This window comes from Sebastes fasciatus, chromosome 8 (genome assembly GCF_043250625.1).
Source record: "Sebastes fasciatus isolate fSebFas1 chromosome 8, fSebFas1.pri, whole genome shotgun sequence".
NCBI classification, from domain to species: domain Eukaryota; kingdom Metazoa; phylum Chordata; class Actinopteri; order Perciformes; family Sebastidae; genus Sebastes; species Sebastes fasciatus.
Genome location: NC_133802.1, coordinates 30,278,503 through 30,296,393, shown reverse-complemented (window position 1 = coordinate 30,296,393; position 17,891 = coordinate 30,278,503). Strand labels below are relative to the sequence as shown.

Sequence of the window (17,891 nt, the reverse complement as noted above, 5' to 3'; positions counted from 1 at the left end):
ATATTTTTCAGACTTTTTTTTCTTGAATATTTTTCAGACTTTTTTTTCTTGAATATTTTTCAGACTTTTTTTTCAGACTTTTTTCTCCGAATATTTTTCAGACTTTTTTTTCCGAATATTTTTCAGACTTTTTTTTTTTTGAATATTTTTCAGACTTTTTTTTCTTGAATATTTTTCAGACTTTTTTTTCTTGAATATTTTTCAGACTTTTTTTTCAGACTTTTTTCTCCGAATATTTTTCAGACTTTTTTTTCAGACTTTTTTTTCTCCGAATATTTTTCAGACTTTTTTTTTCAGATTTTTTTTTCCGAATATTTTTTAGACTTTTTTTTCAGACTTTTTTCTCCGAATATTTTTCAGACTTTTTTTTCTTGAATATTTTTCAGACTTTTTTTTCAGACTTTTTTCTCCGAATATTTTTCAGACTTTTTTTTCTCCGAATATTTTTCAGACTTTTTTTTTCAGATTTTTTTTTCCGAATATTTTTTAGACTTTTTTTTCAGACTTTTTTCTCCGAATATTTTTCAGACTTTTTTTTTCAGACTTTTTTTTTTTTTGAATATTTTTCAGACTTTTTTTTCAGATCTTTCTTTCGGACATTTTTCAGATTTTCTTTTCAGACTTTTTTTGTCCAACATCCTTCAGATCTTTTTTTTCAAACTTTTTTTGTCTGACATTTTTCAGATCTTTTTTTCAGAATTTTTTTGTCCGTATTCTTGCTGTATGAATAAAACTACATATATAAGTATATATACTGTAAATATATATAATGGCAATAAAGTAATAAATAAAGGAAATAAAATTCCTTTTCAGCAACCTCCTCTACATATTTAAAAATAGAAATTAATCTGAAAAGATTTACAACTAAAGTGAAATGGGGATAAAGAAATACAAGTTTTTGAACTAGATATTGTTTTAATATTTACAAATATGTTCATTAAAGTAGTAATTTAATACATTTACATGTGTTTTAAGTACATCATCTATAAAATCATAATATTAACACTAAGCTACAGGTGAGTGAAGCAGTCTGCTGTTATTGTGTTGTTGTCCACCAGGTGGCAGTAACTGTTAAGAATCTGTTTAACTCTTTAACATGTAAACACATCTGAATCATTCTGAAACAATGTTTAATTCAGTTTTAAATGGCTCGTTAAAGTATTTATTTGTTTTAAATAAATAAAAATGAATATATATTCTGATTAAATTCTCATTTCTGAGCATGCTCATATACAGTATACTGTATATATACAGTATATATATGTATGTATGTATGTATATACTGTATATATGTATGTTGATGACAATAATAATAAAAGAAAGAAAGAGTACAACTGTTTCTGTGGAAACTATCAAACTGTTGTTATATTCTGACACATGTGTGTGCGTGTGTGTGTGTGTGTGTGTGTGTGTGTGTGTCTCTCTCTTTGATGTCGGGCACTCTGGATGGTCAGAGGTCAGGTGGCGTTGTCAGCTCAGTGAGTTCCTGTTTCCTGTTTGGACGTCCTGGCGTGCCGTTTCAACAAACACACACTTCCTTTCCCTGCAGGACCCACTTCCTGTACCCGCCTGATCCTGTCCCCTCGCTGAGGTGTCAATCACAGACACAGAACCATCAGCAGAGACGAACTAAAGCTGAGAGGTCAGTTTATTATTTATATACACCTAATAAAGTTTAGTTTAGTCTTTATAATAAGAGAACAAATCATTTACCTGATGATTTATCACGTTAGTGACACATTCATTTATTGATTCCAGTTCATTGATCATCCATTAATATATCTATGAACTATATAATTGGTGCTTTTATTATAAAGTGTTCCCAAGTTTTCACAATTTGTTGACAGGTGGACAGATGGACTGATGGACTGATGGACATGTGGACAGGTGGACAATGGAAAAAAACAAAACAAACAAACAAAGACATCTCAGCAGCAGGACAAAGCGGCTCTGTCTACAGGTAACAGGCAATGCTCTGACATCATCTTGTAGTCCCTCTCTGATGGCTGCTCTATGAGGGGAAGCAGATGGAGCAGCACTCCAGACAGATCTCCAAGCAGTCAGACGAGCTGCAGCAGTCCTCCAGTATCCCACAATCCAACACGGCCTGACATGCCTCCTCCGTACAGGCTGCCTCCCCCGACACCTCCACGCAGATACAGCAGCCAACCGCATCTTCACAACACCCGGCCCCGCCCACTCCACACGCCAGACACTCCCCCACAGCCGAACACATGGAGAGCACCTCGCAGAACAGACAGGCCAGGAGACAGTGAGCGCAACAATCTGTAGAAACAATCAGAACAGACAGGTCAGGAGACAGTGAGCGCAACAATCTGTAGAGACAGAGACAATCAGAACAAACAGGTCAGGAGACAGAGAGCGCAACAATCTGTAGAGACAGAGACAATCAGAACAGACAGGTCAGGAGACAGTGAGCGCAACAGTCTATAGAGACAGAAACAATCAGAACAGACAGGCCAGGAGACAGTGAGCGCAACAATCTGTAGAAACAATCACAACAGACAGGCCAGGAGACAGTGAACGCAACAGTCTGTAGAGACAGAGACAATCAGAACAGACAGGTCGGGAGACAGTGAACGCAACAGTCTGTAGAGACAATCAGAACAGGCAGGCCAGGAGACAGTGAACGCAACAGTCTGTAGGGACAATCAGAACAGACAGGCCAGGAGACAGTGAACGCAACAGTCTGTAGAGACAGAGACAATCAGAACAGACAGGTCGGGAGACAGTGAACGCAACAGTCTGTAGAGACAATCAGAACAGGCAGGCCAGGAGACAGCGAATGCAACAGTCTCTAGAGACAATCAGAACAGACAGGCCAGGAGACAGTGAACGCAACAGTCTGTAGGGACAATCAGAACAAACAGACCAGGAGACAGTGAACGCAACAGTCTGTAGAGACAGAAACAATCAGAACAGACAGGTCGGGAGACAGTGAACGCAACAGTCTGTAGAGACAATCAGAAAAGACAGGCCAGGAGACAGCGAATGCAACAGTCTGTAGAGACAATCAGAACAGGCAGGCCAGGAGACAGCGAATGCAACAGTCTCTAGAGACAATCAGAACAGACAGGCCAGGAGACAGTGAACGCAACCGTGTGTAGAGACAATCAGAAGAGACAGGCCAGGAGACAGTGAACGCAACAGTCTGTAGGGACAATCAGAACAAACAGACCAGGAGACAGTGAACGCAACAGTCTGTAGGGACAATCAGAACAGACAGGCCGGGAGACAGTGAACGCAACAGTCTGTAGAGACAATCAGAAAAGACAGGCCAGGAGACAGGGAACGCAACAGTCTGTAGAGACAATCAGAACAGACAGGCCAGGAGACAGTGAACGCAACCATGTGTAGAGACAATCAGAAGAGACAGGCCAGGAGACAGTGAACGCAACAGTCTGTTGAGACAATCAGAACAAACAGACCAGGAGACAGTGAATGCAAGTCTGTAGGGACAATCAGAACAGACAGGCCGGGAGACAGTGAACGCAACAGTCTGTAGAGACAATCAGAACAGACAGGCCAGGAGACAGTGAACGCAACCATGTGTAGAGACAATCAGAAGAGACAGGCCAGGAGACAGTGAACGCAACAGTCTGTAGAGACAATCAGAACAAACAGACCAGGAGACAGTGAATGCAACAGTCTGTAGGGACAATCAGAACAGACAGGCCGGGAGACAGTGAACGCAACAGTCTGTAGAGACAATCAGAACAGACATCTGAATCTGTGTTTTCAGAAGTTAATATTTCAGGATGTTAATTTATGTTTCCTTTCACAAACAGACTGTAACTGATGATGACTGTTGATGGTCACTCAGAGTCCTGCTATCGTCGGGGTGGAGAAACCAGACCAACTGATGCTGGGAGCTCTTATCAGTGATACGCAGACCTCTGCGTTGAAGGGGTTCGCCTGATAAACAGTGAGATGGGAGTGTGTTCAGTTTTCGGCTTTCTGTCTGTCTATCCGTTCATCTGTCTGCTGTGTGCTCTATTTTTGTTCCATTTCAGGCGTTTACAGTCTAAAATCTCTGACATCAGTAGATCTGCTTGTGGAAACTATCGTAGCTCGTTAGCTGTGTGTGTCATCGTCCACTTTTAAAGAGCACTCCAGGTATGATGTATTTCTGTAGTCCAACAGGAAGTTAGCATCGCCCTGGTTCCCTCCACTAAAAACCCAATGGGATTGTTCCATTGGGTTTTAGATTATTGCAGAAAATAACCAAGGACGAGTTGGCACGATGACATTTAGTAGTCTCATTTAGCCACTTGTTAGCAACCACCTTTTTTAAGAAACTCAAAGGGTTCAAAATTCAGCAGTAGGATATTTACTTAAGTATTTTATGTCATAGAACAAAACGTTAAAATCTCTTCAGCTTGTGTTAACCACAGACCTTTTTTCAGGCATCTAACTAAAAACCCATTGACTTCCATACGAGGAACACGAAGTGAAGAAATGCTGACTCATTTCTGTGTTTTAGGAGGTATTCTTGTAGCACTCTATTGTCAGAGTATTAAACTAGTTTACACTCAGTTAGCAGACAGGATGACGTCATACTGATTCAGGTGTTATGGGGACTATGGGGTTTGTATGACACATGCACAGTGTAGCTGAAGTTGCGGTCGTGCGTTGCGATTGGCTCAATTTTGGCAAGTGCTGACCAGATTTGATTGCGCATGTGTTGTACCCCAAAGATGACGCGTTGATGGCGCGTGACCCAGCATCCTTCAATAGACCTTGGCTGTGGCTACTTCCTGGAGGCTGACAAGGCCTATTGAAGGAGGATGGGTCACGCATCATCAACTTGTCATATCTTTGGGGGTATAACACATGCGCAATCAAATCTGGCCTGCACTCGCCGAAATTGTGCCAATCGCAACCCACGACGACAGCTTCAGTTACACTGCGCATGTGTCATACCCCATACCGCGAGACCCATGTCCGCCCGTGACCCAGCCTCCTCCATAGGCCTTGGAGGCTGTGGCTACCTACTTCCTGAAGGCTGCGGCTACTTCCTGAAGGCAGTATGCAAACTCTCTACATTGTGAGAGATCTGATTGGCTCACCATCTCCAGCGACCTCCTTAATGTGGGTTGCGTCCGTCTTTATGGAGGCGTGGCTTCTCGTGGAGGAGAGACGCTTCTGATTGGTGCTGTGTTGATGATGATCATGATGATGATGATGAGGAAGGCTGCAGCTGTGTCTGTTACAGGTGGACGATCGAGAAGGAGGAGGAAGAGGAGGAGTGCAGACGGGAGGAGGAGACACTGATGAGCTGTCCACACCTGAGAGAGTGAGAGATGACATCAGAGGTGACATCAGACTGAGACATGTCAGGTTCAGGTATTCAACAGCTACCTTTCTGTTTGCAGAGTGCAGAGGCATGCTGGGTGGGCAGGAGGCGAGCGACGTCATTGGTGGTGGCGCTGTCTGTTACATCATCAGCGCTGTCACCATCCTCTGACCTATCAGAGAGCGGCGGAGGGGCCTCCTCTGCAGGAAGAGGATCTAAAACATCAGGAATCGGCACATAATGAGTACTTTTACTGTTGGTATTTTAAGTATATTTTTATTCCAATATTTTTATACTTTTACAACAAAAAAAAGTTTGAATGAAGAGAATAATCTCCACCAGCTGTTGTACTGCAGTACTAATGTACTTTCCAGCACTGCAGAAGAAGAAGAAGAAGAAGAAGAAGAGGTGATTAAGAGAGGATGGAAATATGACGTGTCTGTTTATTTTATTAAGGTGAGGAAGAAATCTAAATTAAACCAGCGAGACGTATTTCTGCCTTTATGAATAAAAGTTAGGGATTTTCATTTGGCTGGAGGAAGTACGGCCTGTTCGGACGTCCTGAAACAGGAAGTGGTTCAGAGAGGATGTGGATCCAGATGTGAGACAGTTGTACTCATAGACATATATACATGGACGCCGCATTGGATGCTTCAGCCTCTTGCTGCGATACGTCAACGTTGGCGCCATATTGGACCGGGCAAGACTGGCCTGTAACCCTATACTAGTAAACTGGGGAGCTGCCGTTTTTCTGTATAAAAAGCACTATAACGTCTACATTTATCAACCGATTTTAACGAGACGTTATTATATTAAAGGGTTTATGATCTACGAGGAGTAGAACATTTTTTTTTGTCTCCAGATACTTAGAATATCGATAGTTCAGCTACAATCGTTGTTAGACGCTCAGGAGACGAGTGTGTACTGTAGGCTGACATGAACTGAATTACTGACGTGATAGAAAATAATTAATTTATCATAAGGAATCGTTAAAACTCACGTTTGTCAAATCTATCTTTGGATTATTTTCCTTGTTTAAGGTTAATACTTGTAGAGAGGGTCCTGAATAACATAATATAATAAAATATAATATACAATGAAATGTCTTCCTCCGTTTTAGCGATCATGCTTTCAATCTATAGGCTATTGCAATTACTATTATGTACTTACTAATAACAGCAAACAGAATAACAGGTAAATAGTACATCAATAAATAATAATAATAATAAATATTGGTAACAATAAATATTAGTATAATAATAATAGTTACGATCCATGAACCAGAAGCAGTGATGTTAAGGTATTTAACAGTTTTTCACCAATATCTTTGTTAAAAGAAAAAAAAATTGTAACGTTAACTTAATGTTCGTACGTTCTCGTAGATCATAAACATTTGAATATAAATTGACTTGTTGAGAAATTTAGACGTTATAGTGCTTTTTATCGAGAAAAACGGCAGCTCCCCCGTTCACTTGTATGTGTTTACGGGCCAGTCTTGCCCTGTCCAATATGGCACCCACGTTGACGTACGATCCAGGAGTCAATGCAGCGTGTATGTATATATATATGTCTATGGTTATAAAAAACAGGTTGATCAACACAGGAAGTGAACGACTCACCTGTGTTGGGATGTGGGAGTGTCCCATTGGCTGTTGGCTGGCTCGAGATGCATTCTGATTGGATCGCGTTCTTATTGGCTCCACTCTCAGTGATGTCAGAGCCACTGTAGTGTGATGTCACATCCATCCTGCCAATGAAACGAGCTCATTAGGACAATTATACACCGTTTAACAGCTGCTGTGACTCATTTCAACGACAACAACAAAAACGATAATAATAATAATAATAATAATATTATGATATTATTATTAATAATAATAATAGTAGTAATGATAGTGATATTAATAATAATGATAGTGATAATAATAACAACAATAGTAATAATAATAATGACAATGATAGTGATATTAATAATAATGATAGTGATATTAATAATAATGATAGTGATAATAATAATAAAATAATAATAATAATAAAAATGTTGATAATAACCTTTATTCATAGACCAGCGTTCAGACATGCAGCGCAGCTCAAAATGCTACAAAACAATAGTAAAAGAGATTTAAACAATGGGTGTAAAATAATACAGTAAATATATATAATAATCGCTCCACTGTGTCTCTGTTATTAGTATGGAAAGTCATACATTGTGATGTCTACTTAGAGTTTATTTATTAAACTGTTAAAACAGAGAAACGTCATTTAATCAGCTGCATGATTTATTAAAATCTATTGAATCTGTTTTATTTTTACTGTTTACATGATGAACTCCTCAGTCTGAATGATATGAAGTAACAAGATCAGATCAAACTGTATTCATCCAGATGGACAATAAACCAAAATATAAACAATACAGATTATTAATAAGGTGCAAAACCAAATGTATACAATGCCAGAAATATAAACATGAACTGTTTATGACTCATTTTGTGCTCTAAGAAGGAAACATGTGAATCATCTGAAAATTATTTCAATAATATCATCAGAGAAAATAAAAAATAAAGTCTAAAATAAAAGTTTCCCACCTGCTGCCTCCTCCTCTTCTTCTTCTTCTTCTTCTTCTTCTTCTTCTTCTTCTTCTTCTTCTTCTTCAGTCAGTTGCTGGTTTGAAACTTTTCTTGTCACGTTTCTCAGTAAACAGTTTGCTGCTGAGTCCAGAGTGCTGGGTGTGTGTGTGACGCCTCCTCCTTTAAAGAGCAGCACACACACACGCACACACACACACACACACACACGCACACACACACACACACACACAAATAACCCAGCAGGAGGGTGGAGTCCAATGTATAAACATTTTATTATTATTATTATTATTGACTATAATATAGATAAATATAAATTTTAAGAAATATATTTCAATTCTATTTTTAATGAAAATCAATAATTTGTATAATTTAAGACGATGCCACCTGCTGGACTGAAAACTACACTGTTCTTTTACTGGTTCTGGTGCTTTTACTGGTGTTCTGGTAGTGGTGCTGTTTCTGGTACTGGCTCTGGTTATGGTACTGGTTCTCATACTGGGACTTATTTTGTTACTGGTCCTGGTAGTGGATCTGATACTGGTTCTGGTAGTGAATCTGGAGCTGGTTCTGGTAGTGCTTTTTGTTAGTGGATCTGGTACTGGTACTGGTTCTGCTTCTGGTAGTGTTTTTGGTAGTGGATCTGGTAGTGGTTCTTGTAGTGGTTCCGTAACTGGTACTGGTTCTGGTTCTGGTTGCCGTACTCTTACTGGTTCTGGTAGTGTTTCTAGTATTGGTTTTGGTAGTGGTTCTGTTAGGAGTTCTGGTACTGGTTCTGCTGCTATGAATGAAATACAAATTATCTGTAATTTGAGAATGTGAAAAATATTTGGGGGAACTTTATGTTACAGAGCTCTGGACTACATTACCCAGACTGCACCACGCTTCACATAACTGTAGTCCATTATGATGATGATGATGATGATGATGACGATGATTCTTATTCTTATTCTTATTCTTGTTCTTGTTCTTGTTATTGTGATATTAAAGTTCTACTATGATAACAGTCCTGCAGAGGTCGCTGCTCTCTGGCTGCTGCAGCTTTATTTCCTCACAGAAGAAGAAGACTGAAGGAACCTGAGAGGAACCCGTTTCTCTTTGTTTGTTTCGGACTTGTGCAGATTTTCTTAAAAATGTAAAAATGAGTGAAATGTGAACGGAGGTCTGGTGAGGGGGACTGTTTCTTCTTCTGGTGTTTGAAGCAGCTGCAGCTTCATCATGGTGAGTCTTCTTCGTCTTCTTCACCGACAGACAGACAGACAGATGTTTCACTGATGGAGGAGAATAACAGAGCATCTGGACCACTTTAACAACCCGCAGCATCACAGAAAAACACATGACTGAAAATATGTAGAAAAGTGAACAGAGTTTGGTTTAAGACTGAGCAGCTGCAGGAAAACAACTGCAGAGATATGAAGAACTGCAACGGGAAATCTTCTCTTTTTGTAAACACACTGTGTCAACATGTTGACAGAGTCCAGATTCATGTGCATACTGGTTTTTAATGTGGACCTGGTTTTTAATGTGCATACATTTAATGTGCATACTGGGTTTTAATGTGCATAATATTTTTTAATGTGCATACATTTAATGTGCATACTGGTTTTTAATGTGCATACTAGTTTTTAATGTGCATACTGTTTTTTAATGTGGACCTGGTTTTTAAAGTGCACTGGTTTTTAATGTGCATACATTTAATGTGCATACTGGTTTTTAATGTGCATACTGGTTTTTAATGTGGACCTGGTTTTTAATGTGCATACTGGTTTTTAATGTGGACCTGGTTTTTAATGTGCATACTGGTTTTTAATGTGCATACTGGTTTTTAATGTGGACCTGGTTTTTAATGTGCATACTGTTTTTTAATGTGCATACATTTAATGTGCATACTGGTTTTTAATGTGCATACTGGTTTTTAATGTGGACCTGGTTTTTAATGTGCATACTGGTTTTTAATGTGCATACTGGTTTTTAATGTGGACCTGGTTTTTAATGTGCATACTGGTTTTTAATGTGCATACATTTAATGTGCATACTGGTTTTTAATGTGCATACATTTAATGTGCATGCTGGTTTTTAATGTGGACTGTTCTTTAATGTGCATACTAGTTTTTAATGTGCATACTGGTTTTTAATGTGCATACTGGTTTTTAATGTGGACTGAATAGAGAGGAGACAAAACATTTTTTTCTTTTTTCATCAACAAAGGGTTTAAAGAAGTCCCCTAAGTGTCCATGTCATGGTTCTTGATCTAGTTTTTAGAGTCTTCATGGTCATCAAGTCCACATTTGGCCAGTAAAGATAAAATAGTTTGAGATCTAGACCTGGTCTGATGTGGTCTGATGTGGCCTGGGTGGAGAAAACAGTGAGATGGACCTTTATTCTTTTTTCACAAAACTGAAAAAAAAAAGAAAAAGATTTGCATAGTCTCTGAAGTCCACTTACTAGTCCAGGTTTCACAAGTTTAGAAGTAAAAAGGATTTTGATTTAGACCTGGTTCTGATGTTGTTTGATGTGGTCTGATGTGGTCTGAATAGAGAGGAGAAAAAAAAACCACATTTTTATTTTTTCATCAGCAGAATAACGGATTCTCAAATCTGTGAGGGCGTTTAAAGAAGTCTCGAAGTGTCAATGTCATGGTTCTTGATCTAGTTTTTAGAGTCTTCATGGTTACCAAGTCCACATTTGGCCATTCAGGAGCAAATCGTTTGAGATCTAGACCTGGTCTGATGTGGTCTGATGTGGTCTGAAGGGAGAAAAAGGTAATAGTCTGTAATAGTTTAACTGAGCTGCAGAGGATCATCTGTTTCTCTCTTTGTGTCTCAGTCGGAGGAGGCGGCAGGAGCAGAGCAAGCTGGCCCGGAGGAGGAAGAGGAGGGAGAAGGAGGAGGTGAAGAGGAAGAAGAAGGAGGAGGAAGAAAAGTTGCCATGCGGACCCCCAAAGGTCCTGTCTACTGTGTCTGCAGGAAACCAGACATCAACTGTTTCATGATGTAATAAACCTCACGTGTCCATCTATGATTAATAGATTCAATGGAAAAACAGCAGTTAACACTAACCTGTCTGTCTGTCTGTCTGTCTGTCTGTCTGTCTGTCTGTCTGTCTGTCAGAGGCTGTGACAGCTGTACTGAGTGGTTTCATGGAAGCTGTGTTGGAGTCTCAGAGAAAGCAGCTAAGTCCATCAGAGTGTGGTACTGTCCGTCCTGCAGAGGTCAGTCTGATATATAATATCTAAAATAGAAGTAGCACGACATCAACAGAATTTATGTAGTTGTAGGCTATTTACTAACACGCAGGGTAAAATCACAGGACACAACCTCTTATACCTCCATGGTCTGTGGTCTATTGGACTCCATTCTGGATCCTTGACGTGAAAAAGTTTGAGATTGATCTCAAAATCTGTGTGCTGGATTTTTCTAACTTCAGACAAAGACTCGTCTCTTGAGATTAAATACCGTCCGAAGAAGACCAAGGAGAAGGAAGAGAAAGAGGAGAAAGAAGAGTCGGAGCCGGAGCCGGAGAGGGAGGACAAACCTGACGGAGAAGGGAGCTCCACACCCCCGGCCAGAATTGACAGGAGGCGGGGCTCACAGGTAACCTGGCAACTAGATTGACAGGAGGTGGGGCTCACAGGTAACCTGGCAACTAGATTGACAGGAGGCGGTGCTCACAGGTAACCTGGCAACTAGAACCTGGACCATCTGGCGGGAGCTCAGAGTAGAGCCACTGCCAGCTGAGGTGGTTCAGCATCTTATCAGGATCCTCCTGGACGCCTCCTTTTGGAGGTTTTCCGGGCACGTCCAACTGGTAAGAGGCCCCGGGGTAAACCCAGACCACACTGGAGAGATTATATATCTGGTCTGGCCTGGGAACGCCTCGGGGTCCCTCAGGAAGAGCTGGATAATGTTGCTGGGGAGAGGTACATCTAAAATTCCCTGCTAAGCCTGCTGCCCCCGCGACCCGACACCGGATAAGAGGAAGTGGAAGGATGGATGTCTGACATTTAGTATATTTTGTTTGTACAACATTTCTGCTTCAGATCAAGCGTTCAGCCCGGATGTGTGGGGAGTGTGACGCCTGTCTGAGGACGGAGGACTGCGCTCTATGTGATTTCTGTAAAGACATGAAGAAGTTCGGAGGTCCAAACAAAATCCGTCAGAAGTGTCGTCTGAGGCAGTGTGAGGTCCGAGCCCGGGTGAGTCACCTCACGGTTACAGGTTTATTGAGATAATAAGATGAGAGGATGCGAGAGCTTTCTGCTCACTTTAGGCTCTATAATCAGTATGAATAATGACTTATTGTGTCTTATTAGACAATGCAAACCAACCAATCCAACACAACAGTATCAACAACCTCGTCCTCAATGAAAGTGAGATTTTTGTTTTTTCAGACGTCACTTTAGTCATGCTGTTTAATCCTGGCAGAGAATAATGATACAGTTAAGTGTACCGTGCATTAAAACCACATTCCTAATATCCTTGTATCATGTCCAGTGCAGGTGTACCTAATAAAGTGGCCACTCCAGCTGTTAAATAGGACTTACTGATATTGTTGATGTTGTTATTAATTCATTGATCTTTGAGCAGAAGATGCTTCGTGTCAAAGACGAGGAGATGGCTCGCAGTGGTGGCAGGGGGCGGGGCCTGTCGAGGAAAGGGTCGGGGCATCAGACAGAGGAGGAGGAGGAGGATGATGATGAAGACGACCCCTTCAGTGAGAGTGAGCTGGAGCTGTATGAGCAGTACAAAGCTGCTGGATACAGAGACCTGGTATGTGACTGAGCGTTTGTGACCAATCAGCTGCCAGAACAGGCACTTCCTGTGGTGTGACGCATCTTCCTGTTGTAGGTGTGGCACAGCGAGGAAGAGGACGCTCAGTCGGACTCTCTGAGGAAGAAGGCGGTGAAGGTGAAACACGTCAAGAGACGAGAGAAGAAGACGGAGAAGAAGGTGAGCACGATTTTGAACTAGCAGACTGATGATGTCACTGATGATGTCACTAACGCAACTGTCCTCTGCTGTAGAAGCTTGTCCCTGTCTCTGTCCCTGTCTCTGTCCCTAAAGAAGAGGTGAAGCCTCGCCGTCACAAAGTGAAACAGCGTCACAGGGAGCGCGTGCGTCACAGCGAGCGAGGAGGAGATGGCGGGGCTAAAGAGGTGGGCGGGACTATGCGGCAGTGTCTGGGACCAGGATGTGTCCATCTGGCGAGGACCAACTCCAAATACTGTTCTGACGACTGTGGAATGAAGCTCGCCGCCAAGTGAGTCACACGTTTAACTACCTTTGAAGGTGAAGATACACCTGAGAAGAAAACTCTGAGTTAGTTAACTCTGATAACCCAGTTGAGCAAGTCAACGACTTACAAAAACAAGTCAAGGACGTCGACACAAACAAGTCCACGACTTACAAAAACAAGTCAAAGACATCGACACAAACAAGTCAACGACATCGACACAAACAAGTCAACGACATCGACACAAACAAGTCAACGACATCGTAACAAACAAGTCAACGACATCGACACAAACAAGTCAACGACATTGACACAAACAAGTCAACGAGGTCGACACAAACAAGTCAACGACATCGACATCGACACAAACAAGTCAACGGAATCGTCAAACGAGTCAACGACGTCGACACAAACAAGTCAACGACGTCGACACAAACAAGTCAACGGCGTCGTCACAAACAAGTCACAGACGTCAACAAAAACAAGTCAATGACGTCGACAAAAACAAGTCAGCGACATCGACAAAAAACAGTCAACGACGTCGACACAAACAAGTCAATGACATCGTCACAAACAAGTCAACGACATCGTCACAAACAAGTCACCGTCATCGTCACAAATCCAGTTTGAGTGAAAACAATCAATGAAAGTAAAGTCTTATTAACAGACTGATTTCTCTCTCTCTCTGTATGTCTCTCTCTCTGTCTCTCTCTCTCTCTCCCTGTCTGTCTTTCTGTCTCTCTCTCTCTGTCTCTCTCTCTCTCTCCTTGTCTGTCTGTCTCTCTGTCAGTCGTATCTATGAGATACTACCTCAGAGGATCCAGCAGTGGCAGCAAAGTCCGTGCGTTGCCGAGGAGATGGGGCGCAGACAGCTGGAGCGAATCAGGAAGGAGCAGCAGGCAGCAAGGCTCCGCCTCACGCTGATGGAGAAACGTTTCCACGAGCTCGAAGGCATCATCGCCAACGCCAAACAGCAGCAGGTCCAACACCACGAGGAGGTGAGACAGGAAGAGAGACAGACAGGAAGCTTTCAGTTTGATTCATCTGTTTTCTCTGATCAGTCAGTCTGTCTGTCTGTCCGTCTCTCTCTCTCCAGGTGACTGAAGGTGACGGTGATGACACAGACCTTCAGGTCTTCTGCGTTTCCTGTAGTCATCCCGTCAACCCCAAGGTGGCTCTTAGACACATGGAGAGATGCTACGCGAAGGTCAGTGTGTCTTTACTCACCAGGATGAAAAGTGTCAGATGCAGCACAGATATCCCATAATTCAAGGACTTACTGCTGTGTGTGTTTATGTAATTGTTTCAGGGGGAAATGGAAATCGTAAGAAAAGTAAAAATGAAGAATTTATCTGTTAATTTGCAGGTTCTTCAGCCAATAGCAGACAGTGTTAGCATCAGAAAGATTCAAAACTAATTACAACTGTCTCTGTGTTGAACAGTATGAGAGTCAGACATCGTTTGGTTCCATGTACCCAACACGAATAGAAGGGTAAGAACACCTGTCTGTTTGTCTGTCTGTCTTTTCAAGAGCTTAACGCTGTCAAACTGAGACCTGTCTGTCTCTCATGTGTCTGTCTCTCATGTGTCTGTCTCTCATGTGTCTGTCTGTGTTGCAGGGCGACCCGGTTGTTCTGTGATGTGTATAACCCTCAGAGTAAGACGTACTGTAAGCGGCTGCAGGTTCTGTGTCCTGAGCACTCCAGAGATCCAAAGGTACAAAACAACATCTCATTTAATCATCCATTATTAGACAGGAAACCAGTCTGTCATCATTAATCAGAACAGTAAATCTTTTTAATTTAGTCAGTAACTCAATTAAACACAGAAAATAAAGTTCAGTTTATGTTTCTGAAATATAACAATATAAAATATAACAATATAAAATAGAACAATACAACAATATAACAATATAAAATATAACAATATAAATTATATCCATACAACAATATCTATATTACATTAGATATAAAATATAAAAATATGAAATTAAATGAAAGTATTGAAAACAATACAACAATATAAAATGTAACAATATAAAATATAACAATACACCTATATATACTGCATATATATATAATTGTTATTGTTATACATACATATAATACATAATAAAATATAACAATACATTAATAAATATAACACTATATAACAAATATAAAACATATAATACATTATAAAATATAACAATATAACAAAATAAAAATATAACATAGCAATATCAAATGTAGCAATATAAAAATGTAACAATGTAACAATATAAAATATTACAATATAAAAATGTAACAATATAAAATATAACAATGTAACAATATAAAATGTAACAATATAAAAATGTAACAATATAACAATATAAAAATGTAACAATATAAAATATATAAAATGTAACACTGTAACAATATAAAATGTAACAATATAACTATACAATGTAACAATATAATAATATAAAATATGTCTCTCTCCCTCTCCGTCTGTCTCTCTGCCTGTCTCCCTGTCAGATCCCAGCAGACGAGGTGTGCGGTTGTCCTCTGGTGAAAGACGTCTTTGAGCCGACAGGAGAGTTTTGTCGATTGTCTAAGAGGAAGTGTAACAAACATTACTGCTGGGAGAAACTTCGCCGCGCTGAGGTCGACCTCGAGAGAGTCCGAGTGGTAAACACACCTGTCAACAAAACTTTATCAACTGTCAACAAAACTTTATTAACACCAGCTTTGACTAACACCACAATAATGTCTGTCTGCCTGTCTCTCTCTCTCAGTGGTATAAACTGGACGAGCTGTTTGAGCAGGAGAGGAATCTGAGGACCGCTATGACCAATCGAGCCGGTTTATTGGCTCTGATGCTGCACCAGACCATCCAACACGACCCGATCACAACCGACCTGCGCTCTGCCAAGGACAGGTAGACATACGGACAGGTAGACAGACAGGTGGACAGGTAGAGGGACAGTCATGAGTACACAACTCCCTGGCTCAGTCGACGTAAAGACATTGTTTATCAATAACAGTATTAATGATCTTTAACATCTGCTCCTGTTTTTAGGTTGTGTCTAGATGGTAACCCACAAATTGTGAAAACCTGTAAAAGCTATTCTAACTATCCAGCCAGAGTTTCACAAATTGGGGGTTCCCTTCTAGACATGTCCCTGTTTTTAAAGGGTTTTATTATTGAAGTACTACACTACCCATAACTGTTACTGTTGATGAAACACTACAGGGTTTTATATTTTTTAAATCAATACATACAGACAAAATATGGGATGTTTATGTAATGCAATACATGATAAATCCTTTCACAATAAGAGCTTATTGCAGGTCATTCCAGACAGTTTCACAGATGACAAACATCATTACAGCAGTTAAGTGGCACATTAATAATAAAACCACACAACATGAAGACAGCATAATAAAAACAGAAATAACTCAAATCGGCAGCTAAACTGACCAGAAATAAACTCTTTTATCGTGAAGGGAAGTTGGACAGAATATCATTATAACACTAATGTAACACATGATAACAATAATATTTTTTTCTTGGTATAAAATCTATATTTCTTCTGTATTTATTCATATGATCATGTGTTTATTTAATATTGAACACCATGTGTGTTTTATGAAACAAACGTGAAAAATAAGAACTAAAACTTCATTATGTTATTCTTCGTTTATCTCATTTTATATCTCAGTGTTCTGCTACCGATGTTTTTTATATTTTGTATTATTTGTTCATGTTGTATTCAAACTGATGTTTCATTAAAAACTGATGTTTTATTATTTCTGCTGATTTTTATTAAACACGTTTTCTGTTAGAATATTATATTTTGTGGAGATTAAGATGATAAAAATATTTCTAACATAATACTGATTTTGTCTGAGACAAATCTCCACTAATGGATTATTAAATATAAAATCGTCTGTTGCAAATGATGAACTGGATAAAAAAACACATTCTACAATAATTTTTATGTCAGATGGAAAAAGAAGAAATCACAAGAAGATTAAATGTCCAGTTTAAACGTCTTCAACACGTTATACTGGATAGTTCTGATCATTACAAATATATATCATAGATTTTACATTCTACAAATAATTAATTTTTATATAAAATGTAATTTATTATTACATTTTATATAATAATAAATTAAGAGGTTTCTTTTCGGACTACAAATTTCATGTCATATAATAATATGTAACAAACATAATTTCCTTTATGTGAAATCCAGATTTATTCTTGTATTGAATATTGCTGTTATTCCAAATTTAGCTCTTGTGTTGGAAAATTTGTGTTTATTTTGTTTTATTTTTGTTTATTGAACAACACATTTACAAACAATAAGGCAGATTGAACTTAAAATCCTTATTTGTCTGAGTAGTGAAACAAATGAAATATCTAGAATAAAACAATAGAAAATAGAAATTTAATTAAAGTACATGAAAAAAATTGAAGGGGTACAGATAATAATTAAATAACACTAGTCAATAATTTTATGTTTCAAATATTGTTTGGGTTTTTGTTGAAAAAAAGGTTAATATCCATCAGAAATAAGGTAAAGTTTGGTTTTCTATTAGTTCATTTTATTTGACCAAAACTATAAACAGTTGTTTTAAAAAGCTAAAAAGAGTTATTAAAATATTGGTAATAATAATGATATATATATATATGTATTGATAAGCAGAAAACAGGTCGAATGGTCATGCTTTATGGTAATATATATATATATTATTACCATAAAGTAATATATATATATATAAAACAAT

General features: G+C 39.2%; 2 protein-coding genes and 1 long non-coding RNA gene across 8 annotated transcripts; 1 reads left to right on the top strand and 2 right to left on the bottom strand.

Moving 5' to 3' along the window:
* Positions 1 to 906: 906 nt before the first annotated feature.
* On the bottom strand, positions 907 to 8,060 carry LOC141773169 (myoD family inhibitor). Of its 5 annotated transcripts, XM_074644919.1 has the most exons (7): positions 7,970 to 8,035; positions 7,903 to 7,939; positions 7,370 to 7,415; positions 6,937 to 7,064; positions 5,383 to 5,532; positions 5,091 to 5,309; positions 907 to 2,286 (listed from the first exon to the last, which is right to left on the bottom strand). In XM_074644919.1, the coding sequence occupies exons 4-7, from the start codon at positions 7,061 to 7,063 to the stop codon at positions 2,012 to 2,014; spliced, it is 771 nt and encodes a 256-aa protein (XP_074501020.1). In that variant the 5' UTR covers position 7,064; positions 7,370 to 7,415; positions 7,903 to 7,939; positions 7,970 to 8,035; the 3' UTR covers positions 907 to 2,011. The 5 variants fall into 5 exon arrangements, with proteins under 5 accessions (XP_074501020.1, XP_074501021.1, XP_074501022.1 ...); XM_074644920.1 differs by lacking the exon at positions 7,370 to 7,415 and having other exon boundaries at positions 7,970 to 8,060; XM_074644921.1 differs by having other exon boundaries at positions 1,325 to 2,286; positions 5,383 to 5,517; positions 7,903 to 8,049.
* Positions 8,061 to 8,926: 866 nt separating this feature from the next.
* On the top strand, positions 8,927 to 16,907 carry cxxc1a (CXXC finger protein 1a). 2 transcript variants are annotated; one of them, XM_074644917.1, is made up of 15 exons: positions 8,927 to 9,123; positions 10,729 to 10,895; positions 11,013 to 11,113; positions 11,329 to 11,495; positions 11,942 to 12,097; positions 12,215 to 12,271; positions 12,489 to 12,671; positions 12,750 to 12,851; positions 12,926 to 13,161; positions 13,925 to 14,132; positions 14,231 to 14,341; positions 14,577 to 14,626; positions 14,754 to 14,850; positions 15,633 to 15,785; positions 15,893 to 16,907. In XM_074644917.1, exons 1-15 carry the CDS (start codon positions 9,121 to 9,123, stop codon positions 16,037 to 16,039), a joined length of 1,938 nt encoding a protein of 645 aa, XP_074501018.1. In that variant the 5' UTR covers positions 8,927 to 9,120; the 3' UTR covers positions 16,040 to 16,907. The 2 variants fall into 2 exon arrangements, with proteins under 2 accessions (XP_074501018.1, XP_074501019.1); XM_074644918.1 differs by lacking the exon at positions 12,215 to 12,271 and having other exon boundaries at positions 8,929 to 9,123.
* On the bottom strand, positions 11,009 to 11,656 carry LOC141773171 (uncharacterized). The gene is made up of 3 exons (XR_012595023.1): positions 11,581 to 11,656; positions 11,229 to 11,540; positions 11,009 to 11,133 (listed from the first exon to the last, which is right to left on the bottom strand). It is a non-coding gene; the product is annotated as an uncharacterized LOC141773171 (long non-coding RNA).
* Positions 16,908 to 17,891: the final 984 nt, after the last annotated feature.